The sequence below is a fragment of the Schistocerca gregaria genome, chromosome 2 (assembly GCF_023897955.1).
Source record: "Schistocerca gregaria isolate iqSchGreg1 chromosome 2, iqSchGreg1.2, whole genome shotgun sequence".
Lineage (NCBI taxonomy): Eukaryota > Metazoa > Arthropoda > Insecta > Orthoptera > Acrididae > Schistocerca > Schistocerca gregaria.
The window spans coordinates 1,027,455,935-1,027,475,921 of NC_064921.1; the positions used below are offsets into that span (position 1 = coordinate 1,027,455,935).

General features: G+C 43.2%; 1 protein-coding gene across 1 annotated transcript in view; it reads left to right on the forward strand.

The window, feature by feature from the left end:
- LOC126335546 (leukocyte elastase inhibitor-like) overlaps window positions 1–7,226 on the forward strand; it is a 214,996-nt gene extending 207,770 nt beyond the window's left edge. The window contains exon 5 of the mRNA XM_049998934.1: window positions 6,627–7,226. Within this exon, the coding sequence (XP_049854891.1) occupies window positions 6,627–6,846 (220 nt within the window). The 3' untranslated portion in view covers window positions 6,847–7,226. The remainder of the gene's footprint in view (window positions 1–6,626) is intronic.
- Window positions 7,227–19,987: the final 12,761 nt, after the last annotated feature.

Below are 19,987 nucleotides of genomic sequence, written 5' to 3' on the forward strand. Positions count from 1 at the left end.
CAGAAGGATGTAGGTTGCAGTAGGTACTGGGAGATGAAGAAGCTTGCACAGGATAGAGTAGCATGGAGAGCTGCATCAAACCAGTCTCAGGACTGAAGACCACAACAACATACAGAACCATAACATGACAAAGCTTGGGAAAATTGTACTCTTAGGCTTCCGCGGCCGTTGTCACAGTCAATAAAATTCTTCTGGTTTTGGGACAGCATTGTCAACTATAAAATTTTATAGTTGACAAGGCGATCACAAACCCAGAAGAATTTTATTGACTTTGGAAAAGTTATTTTATTTTTTAATTTCATTCTTACATTATGGCGCAATACTTCGTACGCTATGCTATAATGACGAGGTGCTGGTGGTAGTGAACTGGGGTAAGTCCCGGCACACTCGCTCCCATATGTATCCCTCACAGTGACACAGCACTTGTTTCACCAGATGACATACTGAGAACCGTGACTATAGGATAAGTATGAGGATTGTAATTGAAACAGAAAACAGCTACGACAGTGGTTTTAAATAATTTATTTAAATCAGACGATTATCGCTTTCAGAGTTATTACAAATCCACTTCTAGATGGCTATTGCAAGGGTCGTTACTTTCCTGCTGGTGCCTCGTTTCGTACTCGGTACCGGTGTTGTGCAGTGGTGTGTATTTCCCTGCTACAAATTCGTCCTGTATTTGTTTTATCCATTTTAAAATTAACATATTTCAGCAAGTGAACGATATGAACGCTGTTACATTTTGTGGAAGCTGCGCTGATACACACACTCAACGTTTACAGAATGTTGCCCAATTTCACAATCATGTGAATATGGAAATGTTTGGACAAGCTGAGGGTGTGTTAAAGCACTTTCCAAGTAATCTACCAGCACTCTTATAGTGCATGGGAAAACAGGTTTAATTATAAAATGCCTAACACAAATACAAAATGATTCCGTGCAAAGAAATACACACCGCTACGCCACACCAGTAACGAGTGCGAAATGAAGCCCCAGCAGGAAAAGAAGGAAATCTGAGGGAGCCCTCTGAAGATGGTTTTGTAATAAATAAGAAACCGGTAACGGACTAATTTAAATAAAATATTTAAAACCGCACTTGTGGCTGGCTGCCGTTTAAATTAACATCCCATTAAAGCCAACGAAGTCTTCCCTAGCTACCTGAAGGAGTTGACGTACCTTAGTTCCAGTGCTTGTGCTGACTGAGATATTTTGCCACACCTATTCCATCCAGTTGTTTATCTCGATTGTATTTCAACAGTTGCTTCTCCGTTGTATCTGTGCTTCCATAGGAAATCAAGTACATCACTAATCATCATCATTATCATTATCATCAAGGACCACTGAACATCCACTACTGGATAAAGATCGTCTCTACATTGTTTCCGCCATTATGGTCTTCAGATACAAGCATGCATTTTGCTCCTACCTGTTTTGTAGTCATCTATCGTCCTTCCATTACACTGTCTCTTCCATGAACATACTTCATCTATCTGCCCTGTACATCACCAGTAGCATTACGGTCATAATTATTTGTATCACTTCAGTCTATTGTCTGACCTATTTATTCCTTTTCCTGTTTTCCCCGTGATTCTCAACCGTTACCTATCAATTTCTTACTGCTAAACCTTCATTCTACAAAACGCCTTTACACAGAAACTGCCGCAATAAAAAATTTTAACACACTGTGTGTAAAATTACCGTTTAATAATCACAGAAAGTTTAGTTTTGGTAACTCTCCTTAGTTTATTTAAAAGTGCAACTAGGCCATTTCAGCTCAATTTTCTCTTCCTTTCCATTCATTCACAGTAGTTACCTGTACAAGAACTCATCAGCCGATACTACTGCTAGTATGTTAATTTATATTTTCTTTGTGAGTCTTGGCCATTATTTATTTTAGTCTTATTTTAATTAATTTTCAGGTTTATTTTGTTCCTTGTTCTATTAAATATTTTCACTAAATGCAAAAGTATGTCACCAGCTAAATGAAGATGATGCAAATGTGTTCCAGTAACAGGTATTACTTCTTCCCCAGTTGAAGAATTTAAGCGTGTCTTAGCCAACTAGCAGTCACACTTCCATTGCTGTGTGCTGGTAACAGTTGTATAAATCAAGCACAATGTTATCATATAAAGCACGTCGGTGATAAACTGTTTTTTTCTGTAATCGTTTATGCCGTTAATTTGCTACTAGGCTCGTGGTTGAAATGATAATGTCACTGTCGCAACAGCTTCCATTATGAGGTTCTGGCACAGGGAAGGGCTTGTCGTTGGCAGATACTACAGGATACACTGCAGGAGCGAGAGCAGGTTTTCCCTGTCTAGTCAGCATTCTCGTTGCTCCGCAGTGTAATATCGTGGCGACTATGTTAATTTATAAATGTTGTTGTTCCACTCATTCTAAAATTGAACAAGTTTACCTTGAACTTTTATGTGTTGGACAGAAGTATAAACAGGAAAATGTACCTCATCTCAGTGACAGAAGCTAGAAGAAATAAAAAATTTCTAAACAATGTTTGCATTACATCAACAAATGATGATGGTGAAGAGACACCACACTGAGTCTGGTATCTCAAAATTTTAGCAGCAGAGTGTATACTTCTATGTTTACACACCACTTGAAGACAGTAGTTTAAACTTCATCGTTAATGTTCGCAATTTCTTTAGTAGGAAGTTAAGTGAGTCAAAACAACAAACATTTATCTTCCCTAGGCATTTGTCAATATTAAATTTTTTTCTAACATCATATGTATAGTTTCGAACTATAAAAAGTCACACAACCTCTCAAGAAAAACAAATTCACCGACTGCTGTAGATTTGATGAATATCATTATCAGCTAGCGGAGTGGCAATTTGCATTCACGTTATGGCTTTGCGTAAAATATCAGTTCATGATTCAATACATAGCTGAGTATCTAAATACAAAATAAATAAAAAAATTAAAAGGAAATAGATTTTGGTTGCAGTTCGATGATACCACAGTAAAAATAAGGGTGTATACTTGATTTGTTACATGAGCTCTTTACATGGTACTTCCACTTTGGAGGAAATTCTCTTTTGTAAAAGTAACATTGTAAGTACAATGATTCAAGGCTTTTTAGAGATACTGAACATCTCAAAGTTTGAAAATAATTTGGAATGGATAAAGTATTGATGGTGGTTGTTCAATGTCTGATTGTTATGAAGACTGCAGGCCCGTATTGAAAGAAAGCTCAAAATTTAGTGTGGACTTATTGGATTCCGCACAGAGAAGCACTCACATCAAAACATTTGAGTCATCCACTGAGTATGTTCCTATAACTTTTGCTGAATTTTGTAAACTACGTAACAACTGAGTGAGTGTAAGTAGGGTTTTTAAAAAAGCATGTGAGAGTATGGGAGTCGAACACATACATACTCATATCGACTTTCTCTCCTCAAGACGGTTTGAAAAAGATGCCACAGTGCACAATTCATATAAACATGACGTTACTGACAAGGCAGCCAAAACTGACTTTGACTCTCCTGTCATAGTATGTATTGCAGATACCCTGAAAAAACAACTTGAGTTGACAACAAATAATTGGGAAAAAATTGAAGGAAAGGTCACATGTTTAGTGAAATGATTTACGTAAATGTAAGAAATAAAACAGATTACAGAAACATTTGAGTAGCCTTTCAGTGATGCTCGAAATCATGTACATCAAATGAGACTGCGCGGTGTATATAACCCAGCAGACTAATATCCTCTGGTATTCTCCTATAATTCCAGGATTCTAAGTTAAAAATTAAAGTTTAAAATCTCAACCGTCACCTTATCTGCTGTCGTGATTTCGATTTATAGGCGCGTCAAATGTTTCTTTAATCTATTTTATTTCTTACTTTTTGACAAATAATTTTACAAAACCGAAACACTGTACAGTTCATTTTTCAAAGTATTTTATTTTAGATTTTTTATTGACAGTTATAAGTCGCATCAATACAACTTTTTATGCGTAAAATAATTAAGTCTTGAAGAGATGAACTTTGTGAGACTTCATTTATATCAGACAAAAATACGTTGTGTAATTTCTAGGGAGCCATGTTTTCGCCAAGAATGTGACAAAAAACAAGAAAAATGCATACTGGTCATTCTGGCAAACTTCTACGGTTGGTTTGTGTGAGTACAATGTATAGCAACGAAGAGGATATAGAAATGCACTCATCGATGGCGAATATAAGTTAGCAGAACAGTAATTCCAACAATGTTTTATTAGTGCCGTCTGGTAAACAAAACAGAAGTTTAGAGAGCAACAGACCAGTCGTGTGGTTGGACTGAAGAGTTTCTAGCAAAATAAACACAGCATGTCGTTTTAAATGGAGAGAAACTTTCAGACGTCAAAGTAGCTTCAGGTGTAGCCCCATGACCTACAGGATAGCGTAGGAAGTTCCATGAGGCTTTTCGCGGATGATTCTGTTGTGTACAGAGAAGTCACAACGCTAGAAAAATGTAGCGAAATGAGGAAGACATATTATTGTGATTCCACGATTGCAGAACAATCACTGGAAGTAGTTACTTCAATAAAACACGTACGTGCGTTCGTACGGAGCGATCTTATGTGGAACGATCAGATGAAACTAATACCGCTGTTGTTGTTGTGGTCTTCAGTCCTGAGACTGGTTTGATGCAGCTCTCCATGCTACTCTATCCTGTGCAAGCTTCTTCATCTCCCAGTACCTACTGCAGCCTACATCCTTCTGAATCTGCTTAGTGTATTCATCTCTTGGTCTCCCTCTACGATTTTACTCTCCACGATGCCCTCCAATACTAACTTTGTGATCCCTCGATGTCTCAGAACATGTCCTACCAACCGATTCCTTCTTCTGGTCAAGTTGTGCCACAAACTTCTCTTCTCCCCAATCCTTTTCAATACTTCCTCATTAGTTATGTGATCTACCCATTTAATCTTCAGCATTCTTCTGTAGCACCACATTTTGAAAGCTTCTATTCTCTTCTTGTCCAAACTATTTATCGTCCATGTTTCACTTCCATACATGGCTACACTCTATACAAATACTTTCAGAAACGACTTCCTGACACTTAAATCTATACCCGATGTTAACAAATTTCTCTTCTTCAGAAACGCTTTCTTTGCCATTGCCAGTCTACATTTTATATCTTCTCTACTTCGACCATCATCAGTTATTTTGCTCCCCAAATACCAGAACTCCTTCACTGCTGTAAGTGCCTCATTGTCATTTGGCGATACACTGTTGAAATGGTCGTAGGGGAAAATCCCCTCTTCATCGCTACCTCAGAGATGCTGTGTCCTATCGCTCGTGCGCCGACTATACCACCACGTTCAAACTCAGTTAAATCTTGATAACCTGCCGTTGTAGCAGGAGTAACCGATCTAACAACTGCGCCAGACACTTCCTGTCCTATATAGGCGTTGCCGACCGTAGCGCCGTAATCGGCCTGTATTTGAATACAAATGCCTATACCAGTTTCTTTAGCATCTACATCTACATACATACTCCGCAATCCACCATACGGTGCATGGCGGAAGGTACCTCGTACCACAACTAGCATCTTATCTCCCTGTTCCACTCCCAAACAGAACGAGGGAAAAATGACTGCCTCTATGCCTCTGTACGAGTCCTAATCTCCCTTATCTGTGTGGTCTTTCCGCGAAATGTAGGTTGGCGGCAGTGAAATTGTACTGCAGTCAGCCTCAAATGCTGGTTCTCTAAATTTCCTCAGTAGCGATTCACGAAAAGAACGCCTCCTTTCCTCTATAGACTCCCACCCGAGTTCCTGAAGCAATTCAGTAACACTCGCATGATGATCAAATCTACCAGTAACAAATCTAGCAGCCCGCCTCCGAATTGCTTCTATGTCCTCCATCAATCGGCCCTGATAGGGATCCCAAACGCTCGAGCAGTACTCAAGAATAGGTCGTATTTGTGTTTTATAAACGGTCTCCTTTACAGATGAACCACATCTTCCCAAAATTCTTCCCTACAACTGCCATTATATGCTTGTCCCACTTAATATCGCTCTGCGATGTTCCGCCCAAATATTTAATCGACGTGACTGTGTCAAGCGCTACACTACTAATCGGGTATTGAAACATTACGAGATACTTTTTCCGCCGGCCGGTGTGGCCGAGCGGTTGTAGGCGCTTCAGTCCGGACCCGCGCGACTGCCACGGTCGCAGGTTCGAGCAATGCCTCGGACGTGGATGTGTGTGGTGTCCTTAGGTTAGTTAGGTTTAAGTAGTTCTAAGTTCTAGATGTTGAGACTCAAAGTGCTCAGAGCCATTTGAACCATTATTGTTCCTAATCATCTGCATCAATTAACATTTATCTATATTTAGAGTTAGCTGCCCTTCTGAACACCAATCACAAATCCTGTCCAAGTCATCTTGTATCCTCTTCTAGTCACTCAACGACGACACCTTCCCGTACACCACAGCATCATCAGCAAACAGCCGCACATTGCTATCCACCTTAGCACTTCAGTGTGATAGTGCTCCGGTTCTTTTTTTTTTTTTTTTTTTTTTTTTTTACGAAAAGTAGACATACCTGATGCTAGCACCAGTGCCTTTAGTTTGGTAGAGCTCGTCGAGTGTGGTGCCGGTCGCTTACGGGCTGTGTTGCCTGCTGCAGGCTGTCGGCGGTGGACCGGAGGCGGCTGTCGGTGTCTGAGGTGGTGCACCGGGTGCGCGTGGAGGTGACGGAGACGGGCACCGAGGCGGTGGCGGCGACCGTTGCCTGGGTGACGCGCACCACGCACCCCACGGTCCGCGCCGACCGGCCCTTCCTGTTCGCCATCCAGCACCTGCCCTCCAGGGCGCTCCTCTTCTGGAGCACCGTCGTCCGCCCTTAGGCGGAACGCGCCAGCGGCGCCGCAGTGGGAGCAGCCTGCAGCTGGCGAGCGGCGTGACCGGAGCTGACCGGACCGTGGCGAGTGCGGCGAGGCAGTCGTCGAATGTGGACTGCTCTTACTCTCGTAATGGTCTGGAGTAAAAAAACGAGGACAAAACAGAAGGATGCCATACAAACTTACTGCTGTTTTTATCGTTTTCTATTTGCAATATGTGACAAACTACGTTCCCGACTGCAACTGTACTTGTTTCCAAACTTCGTTTCGTTTAGAACACATAATATTTAGTGCAGACGAATCAAGTCTTCAATCTGCCATCATGTTGCTTTATTATATATTTTATTTATGAAATATCACATATTAAACATTTTTTTACTCTGTAATATCTCTTTATATTCGACGAATTATTCTGATACAATTCTACCCTTGAATGACTTTCATACTCGCAGAATCCATGCGCAAAGTAGTTTCATACAATAGCTGTGCCATGAGCGCATAATTATTCTTTGTAGTACTCTCTCTGGTGGTTGTTAAAAAAAAAATCGCTTCCGAGATTGTCTTCGTGCCGATTAGCCTGAGCAGAATTGTAATCTGAATATTGAGATTTATGACAAAACATAACTGATACGAAACTGTACGATTAAAAGGGAAAAATATATATATTGTTCCTTCATACAAAAGGTGTGTAGCAATTTACATTATTTGACATTTGAGAATTAATGATATTCATCGATATATTGCGTAGTTGTTAATCAGAAGGGAACTTCCGAAAGACTGGATACGAACCTGCATTTAATCATCCAAGAGCTCCATTACTTCTTCGGAAGGTTCAACTTCATCAAAGCCAAATATCCGCTTGATCTGACGTTTCTCGACTGATTATACAACGCTCCCAAAAATACGAGGCATTTTATTTGTACAGATTAGCAGACTGCCGCAAAGCACGAGCCTGTAGAGAAGAAGAATCATCGCCTGAATTCATTCTAACAAGTTAAATTTCTGAATCATTTTGAGTGACTCAGTTGTGACTGTGTTTCCTATTACGAATGATTGATTGCTTGAACGAATTGAGAACTACATAATTACATAGATAGGAGGAAAATTTACAACTCCCTGTAGTCTTGTATAATAGGATCTTTGCTTTATAGAGGAACACGAAGTGAAGACCGGTTTCTTTTTGAGAATACCAGAAAAACTCACTGGCTTCTATTTGTCAGTTCTATTAAGTTTGCTGAAGCAGTAGCCATTGATGAATACTTCTCGGGTTATCAGCAGACTGGTGGCGTCGTCTTGTCGTAACGTTTCAGTGACTTTCGTACCCATCACGCATTGAAACGTTGCGACAAGACGACGCCACCACTCGGCTGATAACCCGAAAACAATTCATCAGTGGAATTGTAAGCAGGCTGTTTAGGTTTTTATGTTGATAACGCCACGTAGTTCTCTGTATGAAAATCACTGACTGTGCTGTGTGCAGTCTGTGGCTGGTTAGCATTGTTGGAATATTCGCTATTGTAGAGTTGCGCAGTTCGAGGTGAGCCGCCAGCAGTGGTGGATGTGTGGAGAGAGATGGCAGAATCTTAAGAGCGGACGATCTGGACGTGTGTCCGCCAGAAAGAGTAAATTTGTAATACTGGATACCATGAACTGCATTTGCTAACTATGCCTATCAGTAGTTAGTGCCTCCAGTAGTTTTAATCTTTTATTTAGCTGTCAGTAGTGGCGCTCGCTGCATTGCAGTAGTTCGAGTAACGAAGACTTTTGTGGGGTAAGTGATTCATGAAAGGTATAGGTTATTGTTAGTCAGGGCCATTCTTTTGTAGAGGTTATTGAAAGTCAGATTGCGTTGCGCTACAAATATTGTGTGTCAGTTTAGTGCTGATCAGATTAAGTAGAGATAGTAATGTCTAAGTACGTTCAGTTTTGCTCAGCTGTTTCAAAATCAAACGACGTAAGAGGTTTATCAGCACAGTAATTCATTAATTTTTTAAAGGGGACGTTTCAGAATACGGCGAGAAAGACTGAAACCGCATACAGCACTAGCCATGTTTAAAACTATTTTTGACTTTTAATTTTCAAGATAGAAGAATTTTAATATGGGGTGTTATGTTCGATTAATTTTTATTTTATTTAAGAGCTTATAACTTCAATTCTAATGCTGTCCGGAACCGCGCTGCTGCTATGGTAGCAAGTTCGAATACGGCCTCGGGCATGGATGTGTGTGATGTCCTTAGGTTAGTTAGGTTAAAGTAGTTTTACGTCTAGGCGACTGATGACCTGAGATGTTAAGTCCCATAGTGCTCAGAGCCATTTGAACCATCTAATGCTGATTTCTCACCTTCATTACTAATATGGTTCAAATGACTCTAACCACTATGGGTCCTAACATCTGAGGTCATCAGTCCCCTAGACTTAGAACTACTTAAACCTAACTAACCTAGGGACATCACACACATCCATGCCCGAGGCAGGAACTTGAACCTGCGACCAAAGCAGCAGCGCGGTTCCGCCCTGAAGTGCTTACAAGTGCTCGGTCACAACGGCCGGCCATTACTAATATCAGGAGACAATAATTTAACATTATTTCTCACAAGAGCAGGTGTGTTTTCATTTTAAACTATTGCACCATTTCAAGAGCATAGACGTTTTGTTTCCACAGAACTGAACACTTCTTCAGAGCCATAGAGTTTCACTGGAGCCTCCGTAGCTGAGTGGTCAGCGCGGCTGACTGCGACACGGAGGAATAGGTTTCGATTCACGGTACTGCCGAAGGTCTTTCCATGGTGGAAGGACTGGAGCAGAGGAACCCAGAGCCGTGATGCAAAATGAGGAGCTACTAAACCGACCAATGGCGGATCCAGTACGCGATTGCTGACAACGGCAGTGATAGCGGTGTGCTGACACATCGCACATCCACACCGCATTCAATGACGCCGTTGCCGAAGGATGATACTGTGCTCAGTTGGTACCGATGGGCTCGCCATTGCCACCTATGGCGCCACAAGCCTTATGGACAGGAGTTTATGTGCAGCAGAGAAAAATTATGAAGCAAATAATGGCATCAAAATCCTCCTGACTACGCCGATTGAGGGCCTAGTTGCCGAGAGCAACTGTAATTTTAAAGGATGGGTAAGCAGTAACAGAATTTAGAATGGTGGGTAGGTGATAAATGGATAATCACAAATCCAAAGATTCAGAATTCAATGCTTAGTCACTCTTTGGAATTTTTTTGTCATCGCTTGTTTGGAGTCTGGCATTCATTAGTAAACCTCAAAAATTCCAAGTTGCGCCGCTGATACAAATCCGTTGGCTGGATAATTCAGTGATTTTTAACTGACTTGTCCGAGGAAGACACAGGCATAGTGGCTCCAAGAATAGCGTGCGTAGAAGTGGTCAAAGCTTCTTTTGCATTATGAACAGCTTTATTTTCACAGGGCAAGAGACATACACTTGAGTGTACACCTCCAACCGTGATTAAAAAGCAATCACTAAAACACAAGAGTTAAAAACGTGGTTTTACCACAGAGTATTTAAAATTCCACAAACTACGTCAATGACACCTGAGTAAGTACTTAAGGTTGCGATCAGAGATCTACACTGAGGTGGCAAAAGTTATGAGATACTTCCGAATATCGAGACGAGCCCCCTTTTGCCCCGTGTAGTGCAGCAACTGAACGTGACGTTGACTCACCAAATCGTTGGGAGTCCCCTGCAGAAACACTGAGACATGCTAACTCTATAGCCGTTCATAAATGTCTATGCAGCATTTTGTGTACGAAATGAACTTTCGATTATGTCCCATTGGAAGCTCCCCCTACTAATTGGCCTATCCTTCTTGCGATATACACTCCTGGAAATTGAAATAAGAACACCGTGAATTCATTGTCCCAGGAAGGGGAAACTTTATTGACACATTCCTGGGGTCAGATACATCACATGATCACACTGACAGAACCACAGCCACATAGACACAGACAACAGAGCATGCACAATGTCGGCAATAGTACAGTGTATATCCACCTTTCGCAGCAATGCAGGCTGCTATTCTCCCATGGAGACGATCGTAGAGATGCTGGATGTAGTCCTGTGGAATGGCTTGCCATGCCATTTCCACCTGGCGCCTCAGTTGGACCAGCGTTCGTGCTGGACGTGCAGACCGCGTGAGACGACGCTTCATCCAGTCCCAAACATGCTCAATGGGGGACAGATCCGGGGATCTTGCTGGCCAGGGTAGTTGACGTACACCTTCTAGAGCACGTTGGGTGGCACGGGATACATGCGGACGTGCATTGTCTTGTTGGAACATCAAGTTCCCTTGCCGGTCTAGGAATGGTAGAACGATGGGTTCGATGACGGTATGGATGTACCGTGCACTATTTAGTGTCCCCTCGACGATCACCAGAGGTATACGGCCAGTGTAGGAGATCGCTCCCCACACCATGATGCCGGGTGTTGGCCCTGTGTGCCTCGGTCGTATGCAGTCCTGATTGTGGCGCTCACCTGCACGGCGCCAAACACGCATACGACCATCATTGGCACCAAGGCAGAAGCGACTCTCATCGCTGAAGACGACACGTCTCCATTCGTCCCTCCATTCACGCCTGTCGCAACACCACTGGAGGCGGTCTGCAAGATGTTGGGGCGTGAGCGGAAGACGGCCTAACGGTGTGCGGGACCGTAGCCCAGCTTCATGGAGACGGTTGCGAATGGTCCTCGCCGATACCCCAGGAGCAACAGTGTCCCTAATTTGCTGGGAAGTGGCGGTGCGGTCCCCTACGGCACTGCGTAGGATCCCACGGTCTTGGCGTGCATCCGTGCGTCGCTGCGGTCCGGTCCCAGGTCGACGGGCACGTGCACCTTCCGCCGACCACTGGCTACAACATCGATGTACTGTGGAGACCTCACGCCCCACGTGTTGAGCAATTCGGCGGTACGTCCAGCCGGCCTCCCGCATGCCCACTATACGCCCTCGCTCAAAGTCCGTCAACTGCACATACGGTTCATGTCCACGCTGTCGCGGCATGCTACCAGTGTTAAAGACTGCGATGGAGCTCCGTATGTCACGGCAAACTGGCTGACACTGACGGCGGCGGTGCACAAATGCTGCGCAGCTAGCGCCATTCGACGGCCAACACCGCGGTTCCTGGTGTGTCCGCTGTGACGTGCGTGTGATCATTGCTTGTACAGCCCTCTCGCAGTGTCCGGAGCAAGTATGGTGGGTCTGACACACCGGTGTCAATGTGTTCTTTTTTCCATTTCCAGGGGTGTAAAATATGATCGTAGATCGCGTGTATACTCAATGGAATTTTTCTAAATGGATAAGGCTATCTTTCCCGAAGAAGTAATACCGATAATTAGGGGGAAAGTGTACAACCGATCTTTCTGATAGAAAAGTCTACTAAAAATAAAAAGTTAATTAAACCGAACAGGGCTAAAATTTGGAAAAATGAAAGTTATTCTGTCCATTCACTGGACAGAAAAGGGGTACCACCTGATCATGAATCCAAAAGTAACACTAATGAACGGAAAGGAAATAATTACTGTCGCCAGCCCACTAGGGCGATTTACATCCAAAGTCCCGTACAAGATGATGGGAAAGAAAAACATGTATTATTAAACACTGACAGCGCAACTGAAGGTTGTCACATTTTTTTGACACTACTTTTAAGTGCGTATGTAGTAATAAAGAAAACTGAGAAGTCATTCTTACGTTAAGATTGCCATTAAATTTTGAAATAGGCAATCGTGTAATTGTTTGAAAATATGCACTTAAACTCTATGTTAGTACTGAACTGCGTTACTTGAACAATGACTTTCAGAGACCTCAACATAATGTCATCAAAGAAATTTAAAGAAAGGCAAGCACTTTTTACTTTGCAGTTACTTAATTTTCAAATTGGATTTCGTATTATTGACTGAACAACTGAGCCTTTGTTACTGACTTAAACAGAATTAAATACTAGAATACGTATCAAACCAAAGCCATATGCTCCAAGCTATATGTAAAATACATAAAACTTCCTTCGATTTTTTTCAGTGATAGATTCTCAAAGTTCGGTTAGCATATAAGGAAAAAAGGGAACAACGATCCTGCTTGGTAACAATGTCTGGGGGCAATGAGGACACAATCGCCCTGAATTTAAATGATTATTATTTAAATGAAGTTCATTACTCAAATCACATTCAGTTGTGCTGTTGTATTAGTCGCTAATACTTTCTACCAATGAACAGTGTTACTTCAGTGCTGTGCGTGCGACGAAACTCGGAGACGACGATGAATTTGTGTTGCTGGAACTGCTGCTGTTGTTGAAGACAGTGGCATCTTGTGGAGCCACGGCTAATTACAGGAACGGGCCATCGTAATTAATGCAGCCTCTTCCGCCCGTCCACTGTCCTTACTCCTGCTACTAGACATCTGGCCGGCGCGCGTACATGATGCCGCCGACATGGTACTCTCTACTGCGAGAGCGTTAACACTACAATTCCGCACACTACAAACGCGGGAACCCGTCTCCCTCTCTCTCCTCGCGCTCCGTGCACTAACTCCCTACCCAAAGATTTTACAACGCACAAGCAATCCTATTATCGTTGCTACTCGGTGCAAATAACAATTCCTTTGGCTTTTTCCCAGAGCTTATGAATTTCACAGCAAGACACAGAAAAATACGATGAAACGTCAACAGACTTCTACCTAAATGTACTCATACAGTGAAGCAATGTCCTGACTTATTAAAAGAAAGCATTTAAATTACAAATATTTACATACAATTCAAAAAAATTATATATCGGTAGCAGGTGCCATGCATCCTGCATTTTCAGTGTTACACCATGTCTGGGTGACCAAATCATTCTTTCGAATGTTCTTTAAACCAATCAAGAGCAATTGTGGGCCGGTGAGTTGAGGCTTTGTCAATCACGAAAATTTCATCAAAACTAGCCTGCATATCAGTGTAACCGAACATAAGCACTTCCAGAAATGATCGGTTCCGTTCGACAAGAGGACCCAGTTCATTCCATGTACATACAGCCGACAACGTTGTGGAACCACCACCAACTTGCACAGCGCCTTGTTGACAGCGGCTCCGTGGCTTTGTGAGGTCTGCACCACACTCGAACCTACCATCAGCGTTTACCTAATGAAATCACTGAGAAACCGGGATACTGTTTTCGAGTCGTCTAGGCTTCAACCGATGTGGTCAAGAGCCCAGGAGAGGCGCTGCAGGCGATGTGTTGTTGGCAGAGGCACTCGCATCGGTCGTCTGCTGCCACAGCCCATTAACGTCACATTTCACCGCACTTATCTAACGTATACGTTCGTCGTACGGCTCACATAGATTTCTGCGATTAATTCACGCAGTGGTGCTTGTCTTTTAGCACTGACAGATCTACGCAAACTCCGTTGCTCTCGGTCGTTAAGTGAAAGCCGTGGGCCACTGCTTTCTCCGTGATGAGAGGTAATGCCTGAAATTACATATTCACGACACATTCCTCACACTGGAGTGGCTCTCGGAATATTTGATTCCATGACAATTTCCGAAATGGAATGTCCCTTGCGTCTAGCTCCAACTACCATTCCACGTTCAAAGTCTGTTAATTCCCGTCGTGCCGCCGTAATCGCGTCGGAACGTTTTCACATGAACCATCTGAGTACAAAAGACAGTTCCGCCATTACACTGGCCTTCTATACCGTGCCTTGTCTACACGACACTACTACCATCATTGCCGGCCGGAGTGGCCGTGCGGTTCTAGACGATACAGTCTGGAATCGAGCGACCGCTACGGTCGCAGGCTCGAATCCTGCCTCGGGCATGGTTGTGTGTGATGTCCTTGGTTAGTTAGGTTTAATTAGTTCTAAGTTCTAGGTGACTGATGACCTCAGAAGTTAAGTCCCATAGTGCTCAGAGCCACTTGAACCATTTGAACCACCATCAGTGTGTATGATTATCACCACCTCATGGCTTGTTACCTCAGTACATAGCTATCCAGTAATGCAGGGAAAGATGGCGTATTTGCGACTACTAACTGATAGCAAAATTGAAGTAGAGGAGAACTTAGAAGGAAGAGGGAGTCTTTGCAGTCAGATAAAACAAGAGATCCGGGTGCAATAAACGTATTTTTCGGGCTACATAATTATTGAGATTCGGAACCACGAACTCTTGCGGACACATCTGGCTGCCATCGAATTTGGTCACCAACACAGGGCAAATGTTCAAGTTGTATAGTGATTGAGCATTCTCGGTGAGCGTGGAATTATCCACTTCCTTTAAACATTCCATTAGCTGAATCTCTGGCGTAATGGTCCCGCGAGATGGAATGGCATGCTGTTGGACCTCCTCGACAGATCCATTCTCCTTCTACATGTATGTGTGGTACTGCCGTACGAGTGGTAGAAATTTGGTGCCCGGCCGTGCGTAAACCATGTGCATTGTCTTCTTGCAAAGGCAACATTCTTCAACAGCACGACTAATGTGTCACGCATATATTGCTGATAAACAATGCCTGTTAATTTTTGCGGTGAAACTTATGGGCCCTATGAGTCCGTCACTCACGAATCTTACGCACATACTTATATCATTGTGGTATACACGACATTTATTTGCGGTTGCGGATACGGACAATCATCAGCTGTGTGAGGGTATGACGACAATTAAAATTTGTGCCGAACGGGAGTCGAACCCCGATTTCCTTTTTTACGCGAACGCCGGCTTAACCGCTTCCGTTAGCAGCGCTCGACTCAGAGCCTGACCCAAATTTTCATATGTCATCGTTCCTGTGTCATAAGCTGCAGATACCCGTACATACTTTAAGTAATCCCCGTACAAGGGAGGACATTGTAATTTAACGTTGTTGCCCGGTATTGGCAGATAAGTGCGATATTGTTGTGCACGAGATGTTAAAACGCAGGAACTGAGGTGACTACAACAGTTATGAAATAAATGAGCGCAGCCCCGAACCCTCCGGCGGTCAGAAAAATGGTACCGAAACCTCCAAAGCCCGCAAGGATCTGAGAAACGATGGGGCCGAATCCTCCCGTTTGAAGCAGGTAGGAGTTCTAAACATTATGAATACTCCAAGCAGAAAGGCATACGAAGTTACAGTAGAAGATCTAAAATCTTTTCGCGTGTATTGTATGTGCGTAAGTTCTACGTTATTGAGATAAAGTCCAGCCGGCAAAGCGCCATCGACCAAGTCCCACTCAAGGTCAGGCGCATAGCGTGCATAAGTGAATCAATATTTTTTGTTCAAAACATGGGAGTGGTAGGGGAAGGAGACAAGGAACATGACAAAGATAATTATACTGTTGTCTATAATACAACACACAATGTGTCCGTTTGGGAGGATTGGCTCCTGGTACCTGCTTACCGACCTGGTTTCGGGAGGATTCGGGACTGCGCCCCATTAAATGTATTCGCAGTAGCGAATATGAACATTGAATCATTCTTCTTAATGACACAGGCGCTGCAAATCTTGTTTATCGCCGATACCAGGCAGTGACTTTCAGTTACGAGGGTTGGAACTTTAATAGTGGCAACAATTTATTTACAGATGGTACAACGTAGATACGTGTTTCAAAGTTTTACTGACCTTCAAAGTAGTCACCAGCATTGTGTATAACCCGTTGCCAGCGGTGTAGAAGTCGTAGGATACTCTGAGCAGTGCCAGTTGTGTTGACAGTTCGAGCAGGGCCGTTTATTGCACGACGAATTTGTAGCAGCTCTGAAGCGAATGCCGCGAAGTGTTTCCTCCAGTTTAGAAATCGAGTTGAACTCACGAGGGCTTGAGTCAGGCGAGAGAAGTAGGTGGTATAGCACTTAGCAGCCCCGTCAGTCAAACAAATCAGTAACAGGTAGGTGCTTGAGCATTGTCCTGCAAAATGATGGTCAGGTACTGCAGAATGTGTCATCACTTCTGTCTCTATGCTGTTGATTTTTGGAACACAACCTACGACCAGCTTAGAGACAGAAGTGATGACACTTTCTGCAGGACCTGACCTTCATTTTGCAGGACAATGTTCAAGCACGTACAGTGCAACCTGTTACTGATTTGTTCGACTTATGGGGCTGCTAAGTGCTGTACCAATTAATGCACTCCCCTGACTGAAGCCCTCGTGAGTTCAACTGTATTTCTAAACAGAAGGAAACATTTCATGGCATTCGCTTCAGAATTGCTACAGATTCGCCGGGCAATGGATCGCGCCGCTCGAACTGTCAACACAACTGGCACTGCTAAGAGCATCCTACAACTTCCACATCGCTGGCAATGGGTTATAGACAATGCTGAACATCAGTGAAGCTTTGAAACACGTATCTATTTTGTACGAGCTGTAAATAAATAGTTGCCAACCCACATAAAATGTCCTCTCCTGTACGGAGAATAACAGAATGTATGTACGAATACAGGGTGTGACGCAGGAACAACGACGTATGGCAGCTTGGCTCTTACCGTGAGTTGTGATCGGATAACCAAAGCGACAGTTCGCGGTCAGTGACCTAGCGGTGAGGACGCTGCCGTTTATACGCCCTCGCCGCGAGAGTGTCTCACGGTTGTTTACTTCACAGCGCTATTCGCACGTTTTTCGATCAACGACAGAATGGCCAATTCTTACCGAAAAACCAGACTGAAGTTCATATTTTCGAACGAATACGCGCGACTAAAAGCACGCGCCATCGAAGCATTCCTATGTGAGGAAGTGAAGATCCCTTGAAGACATGATCGGAATACACATCGTCAGTGGCGTGGCTTTCGTCAAACCAACGAACGACGCAGGTTGCGACAAGATCTTAGAATGGACGAAACGTAGCCTCAAATTCTGGCACTCGGACTGCTACATCGACACAGTAATTGTTGAACATACTGGCCTGGGATTATGAACATCCATATCTTCGAACGTCCGTTCGAAATGCCGGCAGGAGACTTGATAGTGAGACTACGCCCTTGTGGAACAATACTGGAACATGTATCAGAAATACGGGTGCACTTCACTGCATACCCAGGTTTGAACGGGGTGTGGCAAGTCCGCATTGAGCTAAAGAAACATGTGCCATCCTATCTCTTTGTTGGAGGTTGCCGTGCCGAAGTTACATATGATGGGTGGCCGAAGGCATTAGTGGTGGAGTGCGTCAGAGAGAACTTGCAGACTATTGTTAATAAGCTTTCTGATCATGGCATTGTAATTAATGGTGACTTCAACTTGGCAAGTATAGACTGGGAGGGGTCATTCTATCAAAAATGGTCAGGAAAAAGGGATTCTTGTGACGTTGTACTGAATGTCTTGTTAAAACATTCTTTAGTTGGAGAACCAACTCGTGAAGGTAACGTCTTAGACCTCCTAGTTAGAAACAGACCTAAAACTACCAAATCAGTTAACATAAAGGAAGGTACCAGTGTTCATAAGGCCGGGATAGAAACTGTGACTATGTGTACTACAAGAAATGGTAAGAAAGGTAGGAAGATGTTTCTACTTCGCAAGAGCGATAGGATACAAACTACAATCTGAATAGCAAGCATCAAGTATTCAATTATTAGGACGACGACGTGGAGCACAAAGAAAAAAATTGAGAAGTGCTGTGGCCACCCACTTCATAATCGTAGCGCCTACTGCTTCGGCATCCCGTTTGACTATCAACCAACACGGGATGCCTGCATGACAGGGTGTATCTTCAGCAGGACAACCTTCATCGTTTATGTTGTCAATACAAATATTTACCGGCGGCCACAACAAAACAAACACACCAAGGCTGCATCAACGCAGCTGTTCCCAGAGCTTGCTGAACAGGTTCACGAGAGGTTGCAGCTAACGCAGGAACTACTTTGATACGCCAAGCATGTCATCGCAAATAGTTCCGGCAGATACATTCGCCAAATGAGCTTTATAGGGCGGCGCACTGCTGGCAAAGGGCATTTCGAGGCACCGCTTGGAAGGATACTGTGCTACCAACCCGACAGCCACGGGCAGACGCCTCTTCAAGCCGATCTCTCGCAGATGGACTTGGTATAGTCGAGTAACATCTTGACATTGTAGAATTGTTTCATTGTGATCTCATCCCGTGAGGACATGTGTCTTGTCTATTATTATTTGTTTTTTATCTTTGCGGCGATCCGCAGTTGGGATCGAGTCTGTTGTTATTTTCGAGATTATATTGTTGTTTCGTCTTTGTGAGTCCAATAAATTATTTTAGGACTTGTGCTTTCCGCATTTCATTCTGCTAGCGCAGATACTTCAAAAAGCGTCGTTCAACGCGCCTTCGAAATGTGTTTCCAGCAAGGCCTTAAGGTATGGGAAAGACTCACTGTTGTTTAATAGCCATGATAGAAAGCTGCTGCGTAAAGAGAGCCTCACCACAGATTAAAGTAACATCTAAACCTAGCAGGCAAATAAAAGCTGAACGAATCGAAAATGAGAGTAAGGGTATCAATGAGGGAAATGTTCAATGATGTTGAAAGTAAAATTTTGTCCACTGTTCTGACTAAACATGTTGAGGTTTCGAACTTAATTAAAATGAGTAAGTGGATCGAAATCATCTGTTCAGTCACTCAGTGATCATACAGACACCTAAATGGAAAATAAAAGAGAAAAGTTCTAAATACTGAATTCGATCTTTGTAAATAGGTTCACTGCGAAAAATCGCAATAAGGTGCCTCCTTCCAATCATCGTACGAACGTCTAAGTCACAGATATTGAGACAAACGATCACGGAATACAAAAGTAACTATGATCTCTTAGTAGTGGAAAGGCAGCAGGACTGATGAGATAACTGTAAGATTATACAAAGGTTGTGCGAAAGAACTTCTTTCCCTTCTAGCAATAGTTTATCGTAGTTCGATAGAGCAATGAAGGGTACTTAGCACAGGTCACTCCCTTTTTCAAGAAGTGATGTAATACATACGCACATAATTATAGACCTATGTTGTTCAGGGGAAATGTGTTATAAAATTATGGAATATGTTTCACGATCGAGAAATGTGAAAAAGCTCCTTTTTAAAAATGAACATGGATTCCGCAAACAGAGCTCTTGCGAAGCTCAATTTGCTCTGTTCCTTCATGAGATCCATAGAGCGGTAGACAATAGCGGTGAGGTTTATGCCTTGTTCCTTGTCTTCAAAAAGGCATTTGACACACTTCCGTACTGCCATATAGTGAAAA